The 18,368-nt window shown below is 39.4% G+C and overlaps 2 protein-coding genes across 3 annotated transcripts in view; one reads left to right on the top strand and one right to left on the bottom strand.

The window, feature by feature from the left end:
* TMX3 (thioredoxin related transmembrane protein 3) overlaps positions 1 to 15,464 on the bottom strand; it is a 43,496-nt gene extending 28,032 nt beyond the window's left edge. Inside the window, exons 1-5 of one of the 2 annotated variants that reach the window (XR_014139556.1) lie at positions 15,235 to 15,464; positions 14,179 to 14,233; positions 9,665 to 9,704; positions 8,313 to 8,436; positions 491 to 536 (exon numbers count right to left, since the gene is read on the bottom strand). Coding sequence is in view for 1 of the 2 variants with exons in the window: in XM_006727094.3 (XP_006727157.1) it covers positions 491 to 536; positions 8,313 to 8,436; positions 9,665 to 9,704; positions 14,179 to 14,233; positions 15,235 to 15,280 (311 nt within the window). In the remaining variant the exon portion in view is untranslated. The remainder of the gene's footprint in view (positions 1 to 490; positions 537 to 8,312; positions 8,437 to 9,664; positions 9,705 to 14,178; positions 14,234 to 15,234) is intronic. The other variant, XM_006727094.3, reaches the window with a different exon arrangement.
* Positions 15,465 to 15,526: 62 nt separating this feature from the next.
* Positions 15,527 to 18,368, top strand: part of CCDC102B (coiled-coil domain containing 102B) — a 199,346-nt gene continuing 196,504 nt past the window's right edge. The window contains exons 1-2 of the mRNA XM_081801048.1: positions 15,527 to 15,748; positions 17,189 to 17,258. The gene's annotated coding sequence lies outside the window, so the exon portion shown is untranslated. The remainder of the gene's footprint in view (positions 15,749 to 17,188; positions 17,259 to 18,368) is intronic.

The following is an 18,368-nucleotide window of genomic DNA, read 5'->3' as shown; positions in this document are numbered from 1 at the left end:
AATAAAATTATGATTATGAAATAAATCCTTTAGAATGAGCACACCATTTCTCCCAACTTATATACGCTTTATATTAGACTTTGCCAACACTTGCAGATTAGACTAATGAAATAAGTCTATTTCAATTATAGAAAAGTAAAATTTGTTAGGAGACAGGATTCACATGATACAGCAGAATACACTCTTGAGCTCCTCAAGGGTAAAAGACCTTTCATACTTTACAGCTGTACATCTTGTCCGGCAGGATGCCTGCCACGCAGTGAGCACTCAGAGCGCATTTAGTGAATTAGCCGTAAACAACACACTCACTTAAATACCAAGAAAAGCAGGAAGATGCAGTCCCTCTCCTTTGATCACATACTGCACCTAGAAAGAATTACTGAACCCAAATCTGCAATCCTCCAAGGATGCTACTAGAAATTAATGTAATAAAACGTAAGTAGAGTGAACTAATAAAAATACACATATAAACATACAACACTCAACTTACAGCTTAATTGTTGGATAACCTCGAACTCCAAACTCTGAAGCAATGCCTTGATAAGAAAAAGAATAAATAATTCTAAATTTTTTTTAAAAATGAGAAACTAGGTAGTAAATGAGCCTTTTACTTAAAAAAATATATATATTTATACAAACCCATAAAGATGTGTTGTTTTCAAGCCTTAAAAAAGAATATAAATTCACATACAAAAAAGAAAAAACATGACATTCTCATACAAAACAATTACTTAATAATCCAACCTATGGCCACACAAAACACTACGACTAAGAAATAAATGCCAAAAGAATAGTTAAAATTTTATCCCTGAAGTACTTATTTTAAGATATTCTTGTTTAAAAAAAATATATATATATATATAAAGTCTCACTTGTCATTTGATTTCATTTTCCAGGACAAATATTTTTTTTCTAGGTCTCATTGGTTCCGCAAAAATAAGTAAAAATAAATAAATAAATAAATAAAAAACAACAACATAAAAAGCAAAGCCCATCCTTTCCTTTAGTGTTTTCTGAGTCTTAAAAGAATTGCATTCTATTTTAATTTTAAAAAGATAAATTGTATTTGCAAAATTACTTAATTTCTGCAGTCAATACATGATCTAAAAGCAACTTTATCTACTTGTTTTAGAAGTTTCTGCTTTTGTAATAACCTAGAAAAATTCTAGTTATTTTCAAAGATTATTCTGAAGTCCTCATGTTAATTAAAATGAGATACAGTTGCTACAGTGGCATCTTTTTTGAGGGAAAGAAGAAACAAAAACAATCAAATAGAGAATTAGGACTTTAAGAGGTACAGAAATCACTACTGCAAATATACCTTCCTACTTTACAAATTCAAGGCAACTAGAACAGCAAAGAAATGAAACCATCTCAGTTAAGAGACAATATACAATATATTTACACAGATACCAGTTTAAGTAAACTATAATGTATTTGTTCCTACGATCTCTCCCTTTGTTAATTTTATTTACTTTGAGGACATTTTACCATAGTTGGGTATAAGGACACTACTCTACGTGAGTTCTGGTTTACCAATCACTTTAGTAATCATTACTCTGGTTTCTTAGCACCTCCCACTACACAAGAATGATGACAAAGTGAATTTGTGGCAAAATTAATAGTCAAAATCTCTTAGCTTTCCTTCGTCATCAATAAAGTTTCTCCCTTAAACATATAGAGAAAAGTGACTGGAAGGTTCTGGACACTGATCAACACTGGTTTTTATTAGAAGCAACACAAACAGTAGAGGTAACAAAAATAACTCAGGTTCCGAAGATAAAGGTCCTGCCTCTGAATAGCTATGTGAACTTAAACCAATTATATAATTTATTTGTGCCCATCTGTAATGTAGGATTTAATTCTGTCCAACAGACTCTAATTGCACACTGTGGTTATTGAGATTGACTTCTGAGTAAAAATATAAAAATGATTTGGGGGGATTATGTGAGTAAAAGATGTTCTTAATGCCCCCTTCCCAAATTAAGGAGGCACGAAAACATCAGCCCTTAATTACCTTCAACTAAGACTAATATAATTGACGGGGGGAGGGGGGAGGCATATCTATCAGTTCTTTGTTTAATTTATTGTAAAGTTTTTTTATAAACAAATCAAATAAAGAAAATATGCAATCAATGAGAAAATACAGTGGTGGTTCTCAAAACAGGTTTCAGAGAAAAAAATCCCAGCTCCACATTTAACGCCACAGGATATCTCTAAGATGGAGATATATAATACCACCCACTCTATTATACCTTGACTCCTTGAGCATTAAACTTCATTTTTGATAGAATTTCAACTGGCGGTGACTCCTAAAACCTTACATTTAGGTTTCCCTAGGAAAACAGTTATACACACACACACACACACACACAAACATATATATAAGCACACAAGCAAAGCATGGGTTATAGACGTAAAATGACGTAGGTTAGAATTCCAACTTCTCATTTATCATCTAGGCAGCTCTTTCCCTTCTGAGGACAGCACTCATTTTCTTCAGCTTATGGGCAGGATTTTAAAATGAGAAAACATGTGGAAAAGAATCTGAGAGAGAGCTTGGCACACAGAGATCCTCAAATGCTAGGTCCAATTCCTTTCTATTTCTGATCCTGATCTCACTGTTAAGTAGTAAGCTGCAGACACATCAGTGTATGTATAATAAGAACTATCACATGTAAAGTATTTCATAGCTGACTTTAACAGACCTTCAACTATACCTCCAGACAATTCTGTGAGCAGGAGAAGGATACTATTATTACTTTTCAGGTAAAGAAACTGATACTTAGAAAGACTTGGTAACTTGTTTGAATGCAAGCACTGACAAGGTAGCAGGACTATGAATGAAGCTTAAGTCTGACTTTAACTTTTAGTTCTTTATTTTTTCATATTAGAAAACAATGGTTTGGGGCGCCTGGGTGGCTCAGTTGGTTAAGCGACTGCCTTCGGCTCAGGTCATGATCCTGGAGTCCCTGGATCGAGTCCTGCATCGGGCTCCCTGCTCGGCAGGGAGTCTGCTTCTCCCTCTGACCCTCCCCCCTCTCATGTGCTCTCTCTCTCAAATAAATAAATAAAATCTTTAAAAAAAAAAAAAGAAAACAATGGTTTGCATAGAAACCTGAGATCAATTCCTTCACAAATTCAAGAATGCATTTGTAACATGAAATTTCGTAATTTTAAATGCTCATAAAATGAGGCCCTTATTTCCTGTTTTCTCCTTGAAATGATAACAACTTGATGGTACAGCTAGGCTTGGATGTGAATCACGTGATCTCAGACTCTGGTCCTAATTCTACCTCTAACTTTGGTGTTTGAAATTACTCAGTCATTTCACTGCTAACTACCTGCTGTTTCTTCATCTGCACAATGGGCAGGGGGAAGGAGGAGGAGCTGTAATTAATGTGAAGTCCTTTTCAGCTCAAAATACTATTGTTCTTAGTATTTACTGAGTGTTACTATGTGTCTAACAGGAAGAGGATGTAAAATACAGCAGTTGTTCTCAATTGGGGTAGATTGTGCCCTCCAGGAGACACTGGGCAATGTCTAGAGACATTTTTGGTTGCCATAACTTTGGGGGACAGTGGGATGGGCAGAAGGTTGTTACTGGTATCTAGTGGGTGGAGATCAGGGATGTTGCTAAATATCCTACAATGCACAGCAACCCTTCCCCCCAAACAAAGGATTATTTGGCCCAAAATATCCTTAGTGCCAAGACTGAGCAACGCTGAGATATAATCACTGACCAAAAAGAGCTTATAATTTAGAAAGAAAGATAAAACTAATCTGCCAATATAATCTGTGAGCAAGAAATTAGAATGTTATTGGCCAAATGTCATTCCAAGTTTACACATCAACGAGAAGTTATGACCTTTAACATAAAGTAAGTATCACACTTATGTTGAGGAATAAACAGGATTTCAGTGGTTTCAAAACAGAAATCAGTACACCATTACACGTAGCATCATAACATATTTTACAAATGAGAAACAATTCTGGTACCTGATTTTGGAAGGGATTATGTACAGAAAGAGAGGCTAAAATATCTACATTTATACAGGTTTTTTTTATGCTGATTACAGCATTATCAGTTAAAACCATGCATCAAGAAAATCTTGATCCAATTCCAAACACACAGGATAATTCATGAGAGTTCAAATTTCTCTGGTTCAAGAATTCTGTACACAGAGATGTGTTGGACTGAGTGTGATGGCATGCACTTCCAATCTCTGCACTTACACGACTGATGGCATGCACTTCCAATCTCTGCACTTACACGACCTCAAATACTCAAGAGATTTCTTATACTTGATCACTGAATAATCCTATCCCACCTCAAGCCCAATCGTATAAATAACTATTCACCGGAATAATACTTTATTCTATGGTTCTCCAACTTAGACGTGCAGCAGAATTACCTGAAGTCCACGTTAAAAATACAGATTCTCATGACCCAGTCTCAAAGACTTTCATTGGGTAGGGCTGATGTTGGTCTTCAGAGTCTAAATTTACATTGAACAGCCCAGGTAATCCTAATGCAGGTGGTCTGCAGACTAAATGCTGAGATACACTGATGCTGCAAATGCCTGAAAAGTGACCTATGGAGATGGATGAAATACACAGGAAACAGCCAAGCCTTCAGTATTTACAGTTAGACATAGAATAATGTTGACAGCTAGTTTGAGAAAATAATTCAATTTCTTTACCTTTTTCTACTAAAACACCTGTAATGGAGCTGCCTTGAGGTATTTAAAAAACTTTAAGAATTATATGCCCAAAATTTATTTGTACAATCTCCAGACAGTAGTTTTTAAATACGCCTTTTTTTAAAAAAAATACTAGGAAAGTAATATTTTTCTCCATAAGCACATAAAACATCTCCTTGATTCTATAGTAAAGTAGAAAATGCATCCGTCGCTGACATCAAACACTAAGTAACGTAACAATTTACTTATGTTTTTATTGTGTGTCTCTCCCCTCTAGAACACAATCTCCATGAGAGCAGAAATTATTGTCTGTTTTGGTCACTGATGCATCATGATGCCTAGAATGTGCCTGGTACATTCTGGCGTATAGTTAAGGGCTCATGAGATACCCGCTGAATGAATACTGACTCTACAACTTTTTGACAAAAGAATGATTTTTCAATAGGCTATGCTTGTATGATGCAAATAGTCACAAAGATTTACAAGCAAACATTACATGTAGCTTGGGAAAGGGGGTGGAGGGTTTAGCAGCGCACATCCAAGGAGTAAAGGACATAAAGTATAGGAAGCACCCATCACAGTACTTGGCAGAGGATCATCCTCATATACCAGCTCCCCTATCCCTTTTCCCAAAGCTAGATGGTTTGCTTGAGATAATGTGCTCTGCATGCTCTACAGAGGTTTCTTCCTTTTAATTCAACATAATACATAACACGATGCTAAATGAACAATAAATCTGTAACAGTCACAGATCAGAGGCAAAAATTTAAACCTCTTAATGGATTATGAATAACGGGATGAAAAAGAGTCCCATCGTAAAGTACCTAAAAAGCTACAAACCATATATGAAGTCTTAACACCTTTAAGAACATTGCATTTTAATCACAACATTTAAAGCATTTTCTTTTCTAAGCTACTCAGAAAGAAGTCTTAGCTATTTTTCCCCTAAACATAGTGTCACTTAATAGTGACACACACAGGCACTTAGTACATACAGAATAGTAAGCTAATGAATTAGATACTATAAAAAGAATTGACTTAATGTAAACCGTTATTATCACTGTAGCATCACATGAGTAGCTTACCATTAAAGCTTTTGCTGGATTTGTAGGTACTATTTTTTTTTTTACTGATTATTTATTTTTATATACCCACACGCCTTTATACATTATTTTACTTTATGACTCCATTAAATGACTCAAATGATCACAAGAATTTGCTATGTTTGAGACTTTATTCTACCTGTTGGTTTATTCGTATTTCTCCTTCTATTGGACCAAGCATTTCCTGGACAAGAAGGATTTGTTCTGGTCTTCCTTTAATCTCTAGAGACTAATACGCTAGTTAGTAAACACACTGAGGTGAATACAGTTGACAATGTGAATGAACACAGGTACACGCAGGTCTAATCAACACACAACTGACACAAGATTTCCTAGACACGAGAGCTTACTTTCAGGAGCAACAGTTGAAAGCAATAATTTCTCAAACATTGTTAAAAGCTTATTTCAAGAAATCAATCTCTGTCTACAGTAATTCCTGCCATTGCTCTGGTCTCCTCTCAAAGTTTTAACAACTTATTTGTTTGACTGTAATTCCAGCCTCACAGGTAACTGCTCTCTAGTTCCCTGTTCCCAAACATCAGTAAGCCAAGTACCATAAATTCACAGCAGCTGCTAACATGGAAACACACAGAAAATTAATTACTCTTTTCCATATAACCTGTAGTAGTGTAGTTCAGTAACTATGCTAAAAGTCTTATACTATTACTTTTGATTGTTTTTCTTTATACTACAGAGCCAGTCTATCACGGCTGTGATTTCATCCTTGAAGATGTCTGTGAGGACTACTATGTCCTCTTCACTCCACTGTCATTACCAAGTCTGGGCTTTCAGCATCCTACACCAAGATGCATACAAAAACTGACCTACATGATTTTCTTGTCTCTAATTGCTTTTTTTTGCATCGTACATGTTGCTGCCAAAAACATTTTTATCAAGTCAACTGCTTCTCAAAAATGTCCATTACTTCTCAATTGACAACTGATAAAATCTAAAACACCATGACGTGACAGACCTCTAAAATCTGGTCTTATATTTCATCTTATGTGCGCTAGCCACTGTGCAAGGGATTTTGAATATGAAATGTTAATACAATCCTCACAACCTTCAGGATTATTACTCTCCCACTTACAGACATAGAAACTAAAATTGAGAGGTTAAGGTCTTTCTCAAAGCCCCAGAAGTAGGCACATGGGAAATCTGGGATTAAAACATAGGTCTATCCTGGGACACCTGGATGGCTCAGTTCGTTAAACATCTGCCTTTGGCTCAGGTCATGATCCCAGCATCCTGGGATCGAGCCCCGTGTCAGGCTCCTTGCTTAGCAGGGAGCCTGCTTCTCCCTCTCCCACTCCCCCTGCTTGTGTGCATGCTCTCTCTAACATATAAATAAATAAAATCTTTAAAATACAAAAACAAAATAAAAACAAACAAAAAAACCCCATAGGCCTGTCCTTTTCCAAAGCTGTATCCTGAGTATAATCCTGATTTCCTAAAAAGAAATGTATATTACACAATTCCACTTTCTTCATTGATTAAAGGAAAAGGGAACCTACATGTATCGAATACTATAAGGCACTTGACATGTGCTACATCATTCAAATCTCAAAAAAACCAACGAAAGCCACATGACAATTAAATATTTACCAATGTAGACATCAAAACTTAAGACATGTTAAGAAACTTTCCCCATTTTACATGGCAAAAGTAGCAGGCAGAAGCAGGATTTGAAATCAGGTCTGCTTTCTGAAGCCATGCTCTTTCCAAATTTCTATGATACTTCATACTTCTCTAAACTTAAATTCTTCTTTTCTCAAATCCTTTAAGATAGGCATTGGTAAACTTTCCTGGAAAAGGTCAGATAACAAATATCTTAGGCACTGTGGGGAAAACAGACTCTGTTGAAACTCCTCAACTCCTCCAGTGGAACATGAAAACAGGCACAGACAACAGTAAACAAATGAGTGAGAATGTGTGCAGGTATATCTCCATTTACAAAAATGGGCAGTGGGCCAGATTCTGTCCACAGGCTTTGGTTTGCCAACCTCTGCTTCAGGACATCCTATTCTCATTTTCAACTCTAAGGTTTTGCTGTAATATTCTCTCTAATGTGAATACTTTCCTGGTCCTCCCTTGTATCTTTTCTATCTTAACTCATCTTGTAGGTCTCCATCTCCTTCTCTACCACATCATCTCTGGCTACTCAGACAACAACTCTCATTCTGAATTCACACAGCAGCATCAACTGTTTGACACTCAAATTTCTGTAGTTGCCTCAGGTAAACAGCATATCTCCCAAGGAGGCTCAAAGTAGGAACAATGGCTTATGCATACATGTTAGGCAGAAGATTAACATACACTGCATATTACGCATTTGATGGCTAAATCACTTAACGCATAAAGTACACAATCTTTAATTATTAAGATAACCTTAATTTACCTGAACAAAAAATAAGTATTTCTTCCTCCTACCTTGAATACTGCTTCATGTTAAGTAAACCATTTTCACTATGAGAACAGTAAAATAATAAACTGAGTAAATGCTTACTGGAATAGGAGGTAGCATCCATCTTCCCAACTTTAACTGGAGAACCAATACTTTTCATCTCAAGACCAACTTCATTCCAAATCGGTTCCAGTTTTTTACAATGGCCACACCATGGTGCATAAAACTTATTGGGGAAAAAGAAAAGACAACCACTAAAATATTGTGCTATTGTGTATATCAATCTTAATTTTTAAAAACTCTCTTAGACTAAGTGATCTGATGAGTTCATTTCAGATAAAAAGTCTAAATATAATTTCTGAAGTAGTTACATAATAAAAGGCAAAACACATACACCACAAATCTAATTAGTTTAACTCCTAGCATATACCTCAACACTGATATTACCTTAAGTTCATTTAAAATGACTACTTATTCCTATTTAAAACAGATAATTTACAATAAAAACAGCTTTGCTTCAAAGTCAGTCTATGTCATATATAAAATGAATACACATACATCACACACACACACACCTCTTAAGCGTTCATGATGAACATCAGTCTATTTCTATTACAAAAACCCCAACACAGTAGGTACCTTTGCTACTTTAAGCATAACTGCTGGTAGACAAGGGGGTTCACTAAGATGACTGGCTTGGCATAGCGACAAGTCAGGTTGATTAAACTAAAACCACAGTTCCTTTTTCTTCAGGATCACCAGAGGGCTGAGGTGGAAATAGGTTCCTCTAGTAAAATGGTGTAACAAACTGCTTGTTGTACTTTCATGAAATAAGATTTATCTATTTTTTTAACATTATATTATGGAAATATTCAAACACGCACAAAAGGAGAGAGGAAGAATTAAACAATGGACTCTCATGCTCCATCGTTTGGCTTCAGCAACTGTCAACTCTGCTATTCTCATTCCATCTCTTTTGCTGCCACTCTACAACATTTTTACTGAGACAAGGTAAAAGGAATCCCAAACAACATGAGGTTTAAATACATTCTAAACTTGAAAGTGAAAAAAGGAAGTAAGATGAAAATCTGATTTTGTTCCCCATTAAGATGAATATAAGATTTTTACTGTCAAGTGATAATAACACAAATAATTTTTTGCATAACAGGAAAAAAAGAAGAGTGAATTTTGTAGTAAAATCATACCACAGTCGCCCTCAGACATAATCCATATGTCGACCTCTTCAGAATTTCAGCAAAAACAGGTTTCCCTGCCAGGAACCTTAAGGCTCTGAGGTTCATTTTAATATAATAACCTACATAACACTACGTGACAAAAACGGAATAATATACAGAAACACTAACCATATATTACCATGTATGTGTGGAGGAGAATAGAAAATAATTCTTAAAATGGCAGGGGTAGTTAATTAGTACAAAAATTTACATACTCACATCTACAAGCCAAATGTCATCTTTCCGATTGTCTTTAAACCTAAAAAACAAACATGAGAAAACAAATCTCTAATTGTATGTTTGTTTCTACTTTACAATATGTGGGGCTGATAATACTGGAGCATGGAACAAATTCAACAAGTTTTTATGTAAAATTTTTACTAAGTGACCTCTAAATCTTATCCATTAAACATCTTTTAAAAAGTAGAGAACTGATCATCAGAAGTACAAAATAAAAAAAAAAAAAAAATGGGGCGCCTGGGTGGTTCAGGTCCTGATCCCAGGGTGCTGGGATTGAGTCCCGCATCAGGGTCCCTGCTCGGCCGGGGAGTCTTACTTCTCCCTCTCCCTCTGCAGCTCCCCCTGCTCATGCTCTCTCTCTCTGAAATAAAATCTTTAAAAAAATTAAATAAAAAAAATTAAGTGGGACTTGGTAGAAACACAGATAGAGGCCTCAGCTCCTGGCCCCTCTATTCCATTTACTCCTGTGCATTACAGTTAGCATAGCTAAACTGACACTGCTATCCTTAAAAAGGTCTGCTTCCAAGACTGGCCCTTGGTTGGTATCCGGGAACTTGAATTTCAGGAGGGTTTCCACCTTTTCCTAATAAGATAGCTCACTGTTCCAACACTGTGCAAACAAAGTGGTTTTATGATGAACATCTGCTTTCCTTCCAGGATCTGAAATTTTGGTATAGACTAGGCAGGAAGGTCCTTACATGATCATCCTCCAATAAGAATCCCTAAGCACTGAGTCTCTAATGAGCTTCCTTGGTAGAGAACATGTCAAACATGTGGTCCCAACTCCTGATGGAGGAATTAAGCACATCCTATGTGACTCTAGTAGGAGAGGACTCTTGGAACTTGTTCCTGGTTTCCTCTGGAATTTACCCACATTGGCTTTTCCCTTTGTTGGTTTTGCCGTGTGCCCCTTCACTGCAATAAATCATAACTGTGACTTCCACAACAGGCTGAGTCCTCTGAGTGCTCCTCGTCAATAACCAAGCCTGGGAGTGCTTTTGGGGACCCCCTGACACAAGAGCTTACAGTCAAAGAATTTTCCTAAAACACGGTTCTGATCATCTGATCATGTTTCTCTTATTTGACACCTTCTAGGTGCCCTTCCACCACCTACAAAAAGAAGTATAAATTGCTACATGTACTCATGTGCTGGCCCCAACTTATCCTTCCACTCAAATATAAGCATCCTATGATTCCCAATCAACTCATGGTATTTATCACAGTTAAATTCACAATGTTTATTTGACTTTCTACATTCTTTCGTGTTCACATCCTATCCAGCTAAAAGCATTTCTTACTCCATAATGCCTTCCTAAATTCCTCACAGCTAGAAACAATCTCTCCACATCATCTTTGTCCTCTTTAGGATTCTTATCAATTTCCACACATTGTATTTACATATTATCCAACCATAATTATGCTTATTTCATCTCTTAGTACCTTGCACAGTGACCTATATTTAATCTATACTGAATGAGTGACAAAAGTTCTTTATGGGGATATTTTAGTTAAGATTCTTGAATCTACAAAGACAAAGAGAACACATGTCCAGTATCTGAGCTCTTCAGTCCAACAGCACTCACATCTGTCCAGCTGTGACACAGTCTGTCCTGAGCCAAGGATAACACCCTTAATCGATCCCCCAGGTTGGTAAACCCAAATCTTCTGCCTTTGCTCCCCTCATGTTTAATAAAAGTTCTACTGTGCATACTGTACATCACTGCTCTTGAGGCAAAGACTCAGACTCTGCACCCAGGGGCAAATGCAGGAGGTTACGATCTCCCAGTCCTTGGTGTTTAATAGCCATTTTCATCTCCCACTGATCTCAGTCTTTGGGAAGGAGTTGGTATGGAAGTCCTTTATAGGGTCCCCCACAGGGACTATAGAGTCAGTAATTGTCAAATTGAAGGAAGGGGACAGATAACCTGGCAAAGTACCTGATTGGGGAATGGCTGCATTGAGACCCAGGCCCGAGATGTATAGTCCAGGCTGGGGTAATCCTGTCCCCTCCCATCAGTTGATTAAGCCCATACTTCAAATGTTCATTAAAATGCTCAAGTACCCCTGTAGATTAGGGGTGATATGGAGCACGGAGAGTCTGTTGTATGCCCATGACTGGGCCAACGGATGGGTAGCTTGAGCATAAATTCCAGAACTGTTATCAGATACAGTGTTCTCAGGGAACCTGAAAAGGAAACAAATGTGGTCTTGCAGGGCCTGGAGAGTGTGGCTGGAGTCTGGAATGCGTGGAAATGGCTAGGCGAAACCCAAAGAAAGTGTCAACTGATATCACTGAGATCCACTGAAACACGATCGATGGCAAAAGGGGCCCAGCCTGTTGTATCTGCTGAGAATGCCCTAGCCCATGCACTTGAAGGAAACTGTTTAGGGGCAGTAGTTTTAGCCTTGACCAGGGTCTGACAAGTGGGACGGCTCTTTCATGCTGTTTTTGTGTCTTCTCACCACAGTGGCGGCCCATGTCCTGCCACCCCATTAGGACGGTATCTGAATCTCCACGGGCCATACTCCTGTGGATCCAGGAGGCAACTGATTGTGCACCTGCTTGCTCTGGTGTGGAGAACAATTCAGTTTCCACACTGAGCTAAAAGCATGATATGCTCATTGGTTATGTTTCCTCTTGCAGCACAGGGGCCACACCCAATTCCTACAAGTTAACCCACAGGGGCCATTAGTGACCAGGCCCATGGGTGGCCCTAGAGGTCTGTCTGGGTCCCCAATGGGCCAGAGGAGGCAATGCCTCCTTTGGTGTTATTCCTTAGGTGGAGGGGTACTCATGAGACCTTTTCATGGAGTTGCAAGACTCCAGATGGGCTCCTATGACTTCCATTTCCACTTCACTAGAGACCCAGAGCTGGCCCTATTTAGCAACGTGACGAAGTTCTGCATGTGAGCCTACTACCGCACTCATCCAAGGCCAATAACTGCCTCTCAAAGGGAGTGGATCTTTCAGCCCATGACTGGTCTGTGCTGGCCTGCAGTGTTGTCATCCTGCCTCAGGCTCTGATCAGTGAACTGAAAGTTTGCTGACATGGGGTAATTCAAATGGCAGAGGTGGACCAGTGGGGCTCAGGAGAGGGGCAGCTTGGTGGCCCGCTGGAGGGCCTTCAGGGCATCCTGTGGGTTGGGGCCCCTCTCAAGAGCAGCCCTTCGGTAACCTGATGGAAGGGTGCCAGCAAGATCCCCACAGGGCTGTGTGACAGCACCAGTAGCCACAGAGACCCACAATCCCTGGGCTGCTTTTTTAATTTTTTTGGGTCAAAAAAGGTCAAAAGTTTGGTAACAATCTCCTCTGGAATGGATGTTATACTGCTTCCCAGATCAGGGCCAGGAATTAGGTCCTTGTATGTTGCCTACGTTAACAGACCAGCCACACTGTCACTTGTGAGTCTTCATCGCGTCCAGTCCTTGGTGGGCAGTGCCCCCTGGGATCCTCAGGATTTCTACTCTTCCAGAACAGCACTGTGCTCACATGACCACCCTACTACTGTACCAGTTTTGTTGTGTAGAGGCAGTTAATTAGGACAACAAGCCAAACTGAAAGTAATAACCAAGTCTTTATTCACTTACTGTGACAACATAAGCCAACAGGCAAAAAATAAAAAAAAAAAGGGTGCCAGCTCCTCAATGTTCCATTTTTCTGAGTGGAACAGTACCAGGCGAGGGTCAGGTGGATGCAACATAGACAAAAGAATTCACCTCACTATAGGAGCATCCAAGGGCTTCTGCCTCTTTATGAACCCATGGGCAGGAGAAGGAAAGAGGGAAAGGGACAGGAGCAGAAAAGTACTGAGTCCAAGCCAAGAAAAGTGCCTCCGCCAACCCACTAGATAAGGAGGTCTCAGCAGAGATGCCTAGAAGTGCCCCAGGTGAGGCCCCCAATAAGGAGGCCTCCAAAAGAGGCAACTTGCACATGCTAGATATGCATGTGAGCCCGGCTAGCCTAGGGGCCTTAGTCTATGTTTACAACTCCCTCCAGAGACTGCAATGCACTGTGCACCAAGTCTAGTGTGGGGAGAGCAGCTTCACCGCCCAAAGCCTGCCAGGAACCCTTGTAATTGCCTGTGGTCAGGCCTGAAAGATCACACGTAGGATTTTGGTCTGTCTGGAGCTAGACTCCTCACCTACTTACCTACTATAAGCAAGGCTTTGTGATTAACGCTGTGGTACTATAAAAACAAATATACAGTACGGTTACTAAAGTCCAGCACCTGCTCAATCATGATATACGCAGAAAAGCTAACAAATATAATGAAAAATGATAAAACAGAATATGGAACTGTTAATAAACTCTGTTGAGTACAACCCCATTTTGTACATATATATTGCACTCAGGACAACTTCTGAAACAAAATTAGTGCCATATAAACACTAGTCATTACGGTCTCTATTATTAAAATAGATTCAATGAAACATTTAGATAACACCAGAGTTTAAAGAAGTTAAGATGCCATTTAAAATACACATATACTTACGATTCATCTAAATCTTCTACAAATCCTTTACAGAAAGCCATATCAAGTAAAAAAACTGGAAAAAAAGGAAAAAAGGACAAAATGTTTACAGTAAATGCTGACTTTACTGTTTCATACTACATGCTTAGTCATCTATAAAATGTTTTTGATGTTTTACAACCTACCATAAAATCCATCACTGATCCATTCCAAGGCACAAACAATGCATAAGCATATGTAGTTCATCCTTTTACTAAATGTTCACTCTGCAGGCACCTACCTATATGACCACCGGCAAGGTTTATGTAGGCTAGTGATTCGGAAACACACAGGTTCTCTTTCAACATGTTCTTACTCTCGTCATTTTTTTCCTTTTTGCCATCCCATCTTTCTCCTTATTTAACATAGAAATCGTTCTATATTTCTCCAGTAGTAATTATCTCCTCCTCTGTATAAACTCCAACTGCCATTCAAAATACTGGGTTTTTTTGTTTTTGTTTTTTTTTTCCAACTTAATAGGTAGAAACACAACTGAGCTACATGTCTAACACTAACAGTTCTCACAGCCGGGCACGTACGGGGAACCAAGGGGCGCTGAGGAAGTGAACACACCACAGGGAGGACCAGGGCAAGCGATGCTGGCAAGAGGAGGCTGAGAAAGGCCGCCACCTACTCTGATCACTTTTCACACTTCACAATTCGTCGACCTGATCATGACCTGTCCTCGGCCATACCCCCGGGTGGGTAAAAATTCTGCGGACGTGACAAGAGTCGGAACCTAAAGCCAAAGCAAGGTTTGGCCACAAGCTGTGGTGGTGGAGCCTTCACCCTTTCAGTGGAGTCAGCGCTATTGAAACTTCTGCCACACCAAGCACAGAACCAAATGGAAGACCGGCGCATCTTTTTCTGGCACTGGTCCCGGGCACAGCCGCGTTGGGGGAAGGACCCAGAAGCTGGGGGATATCTCGGAGGATCCCAGAGCCTCTCTGCACCCTGGCGGGAGAGCCCTGTTCAGGCTCGACCCCGCCCGGCAGAGGGTCCCCGCGCCCGCTCCCATCGTCCCCGCGCGGCCCTTACCTGTGGCGCAGAGCCGCAGGCTGGTGCCGCGTCTCCCAGCTGCCATGCTTGCTGCAGAAGAGCTGCAAAAGCCACGGAAAAGAACCAGACACCGGCGGCTGCTGCTTGCGCTCCTGGAAAGGGAAGCTGCTTGTGGGCGCGCGGAAGGGAAGCCTGGAACGGAGGGCGGGGGCGGGGCAGACCGGCCTCCGCTACCCTCCCAGGACGCCGCCGGCCTCCGCCTCTGAGCATGCGCGGAATTGCGGCGCATGCGTGGAACTTGGGCGCTTGCGCAGTCGTGCCTACAAATTTTGTGCGCTTCCCGCCGCCTTCGGGAGCGTGGGAACCTAGCAAGTGGGTGCTTTCCTGTGGGGGCAGAGCGGTGTGTGTAGTTGGGGGGCGTTTCCGGGAAGTTAGATACCAGATAAATTTAGAGGGGAAAGTGACATAAACTCCAACGCAGCTGGAGGTTTAATTCTACCAGATCTTTCACTTGCTGCGCCTGTGCAGCGAGCGATCAAATTCGTGAAAAGAGGTGGGTGTTAGCCGTGTGTAGAAAGACGGAAGGCTATGGATTGATGTGTGAGCCTCCATCTATTTCCAAAATAAATTGGGAATCTTCTCTGAACCTGTTTGCGAAAAGAGATACCTGCTCTAGTAGTAAGCTCTGTTAATGCGTTTTTGCCAACTAAAGGAGTCCCATCTTATGGACTCTGAAAAACAAACTGAGGGTTCTAGAGGGGAGGGGGGGTGGGAGGATGGGTTAGCCTGGTGGTGGGTATTGAGGAGGGCACGTTCTGCATGGAGCACTGGGTGTTATGCACAAACAATGAATCATGGAACACTTCATCTAAAACTAATGATGTAATGTATGGGGATTAACATAAGAATAAATAAATAAATAAATAAAGGAGTCCCATCTTAAAAACTTTCTCTTGGAACCTGAAAAATTGAAGTTGATCGTAAGATACAAGTTTTTGATGTTCGTTCCTATTTTCTGATTCCTTTGGTAAGAGTAAAATACTATAAAATATTTGCTGCTATCTTCACCTACACAACAAAAGATATTTATAAAAGCGATATGTTTTTATATGGTGACTCCTGCTGCAGGCACTACATCTGATTTAGATGACATTTTTATAGAACCTAAAATATCAGAAGATTTAGATTAAATCAATTATTGAACATGTGTTATGAGACCAGAAATGGATTATGATGTCAGCCAGGTCACCTTACGTTCAAATTTCCAACGGTCAGAGATCTCAGAAAATTCTATTCCTGACGACTGGAAGATTGGATTACGATCTGATTGAGAGCAAGCCCTAGATTTCACCCATTTCATGCATACAGCGTAGTATCCATTGTGGGCCTTCAGCAGATTCAAAGATTTTTTAATTGTGTGTCTAGTTTGAGTTTAACATACATAAATATTTAATTCTCCTACAGGTTACCAAAGTAGGAATTATATAGATCCTGGGGCTCAGAAAAAGTAATTTACTTAATAGCTCCAAATGATGGAGTTGCCACTTGAAACAAAGTTTCAGACTCCAGAGCTGTTCTTTTCCTAACCCAAGGCTGCCTCACGGATCTCTTTTTGCTCTCGAATTCTCTCCCTCCCTTTTCCTCCCCCTTTCAGTCATCCTATTTTGGCAAATGTTACAAATATATATTTTTTTCTTTTTTAAAAATTTTATTATGTTAATCACCATATATTACCTCATTAGGTTTTTGATGTAATGTTCCATGATTCATTGTTTGCGTATAACACCCAGTGCTCCACGCAGAACGGGCCCTCTTTAATACCCATCACCAGGCTAACCCATTCCCCCACCCCCCTCCCCTCTAGAACCCTCAGTTTGTTTCTCAGAGTCCATAGTCTCTCACGGTTCGTCTCCCCCTCCGATTTCCCCCTTCATTTTTCCCTTCCTACTATCTTCTTCCTTTTTTTTAACATATAATGTATTATTTGTTTCAGAGGTACAGGTCTGTGGTATTTGACCAGCCAATTATCCTTGGAGTTACGCTGGGTTCTTTCCAACTTAAAGGTACTTACTGTATGATTTTATGTGCATAAGCTTAAAATCGGGGAAATTAATAGTGTTAGAAGGCAGGGGTATAGGCAATTTTTTTTTTTCTTGATCTGAGCCCTACTATACAGATCGCTTCACTTTGTGAAAATGCACTGAGCTCTGCCCTTACAGTTTGTGTACTTTCTGTATTTATACTCTAACAATGAAAGTTTAAGAGTAAATAAAGCTATGTAAACTTTTTTTTTAATGGAAAGGTGATCATTATATGGTGTTAAAAAGTGCTTCTCAAATTGTACTAAGCATCATTTACCTGGAGAACTTGATAAAACAGTTTCTAAATACTCCTTTCAGAATCTGACCAGTAGGTCTGGATTTGCATTTCTCACAAGTTCCCAGGTGATGCTGTTGCTCTGGCCTGCAGATCTCATTTAGTGTTGAAGGAAAATAAATCCAGAAAATACCATTCATTTTTAGATTTCTTTGTGTAAAATACATAAGGTGAAAAAAAATCTAGAAATAAAAATCAAGTTTTTTTAAAATAGTTTTTTATTGATGACGTGTAATGGTTTTATCGTTAGTGTTAAATGATACTTTTTTTAAATGTCTCAGTTTTAATTTAAAATTTGGTAAATATTATTAGATATAGCCCACATTCAAGAAAGGTCTTTGGAATTCTTAATGTATTTTTAAGAGTGTAGAGAGGTCCTGAGAACACAAGTTTGAGAACAAAGTGGACATTCATAGAACTCTGCATTAAACAAGCAGGGAATGCATACTGTAACATACATTGAAGAAAATTATAGACCTAGCATATCATAAAGTAAGTTTCAACAGATTGAAAAAATGTGGTATTATCAGTTTTTTTTTTTTTTTAAGATTTTATTTATTTATTTGTTAGAGAAAGAGAGCACAAGCAGGGGGAGTGGGAGAGGGAGAAGCAGGCTCCCTGCTGAGCAAGGAACCTGATGTGAGACTGGATCCCAGGACCCTAGGATCTTTTTTTAATTTTTTTTATTTTTAAAGATTTTATTTATTTATGATAGAGAGAGAGACAGCGAGAGAGGGAACACAAGCAGGGTGAGTGGGAGAGGGAGAAGGAGGCTTCCCGGTGAGCAGAGAGCCCGA

The sequence above is a fragment of the Leptonychotes weddellii genome, chromosome 13 (assembly GCF_054177405.1).
Source record: "Leptonychotes weddellii isolate Sample4059 chromosome 13, ASM5417740v2, whole genome shotgun sequence".
In the NCBI taxonomy this organism is placed as follows: domain Eukaryota; kingdom Metazoa; phylum Chordata; class Mammalia; order Carnivora; family Phocidae; genus Leptonychotes; species Leptonychotes weddellii.
This window is presented reverse-complemented; position numbering and strand designations above follow the sequence as displayed.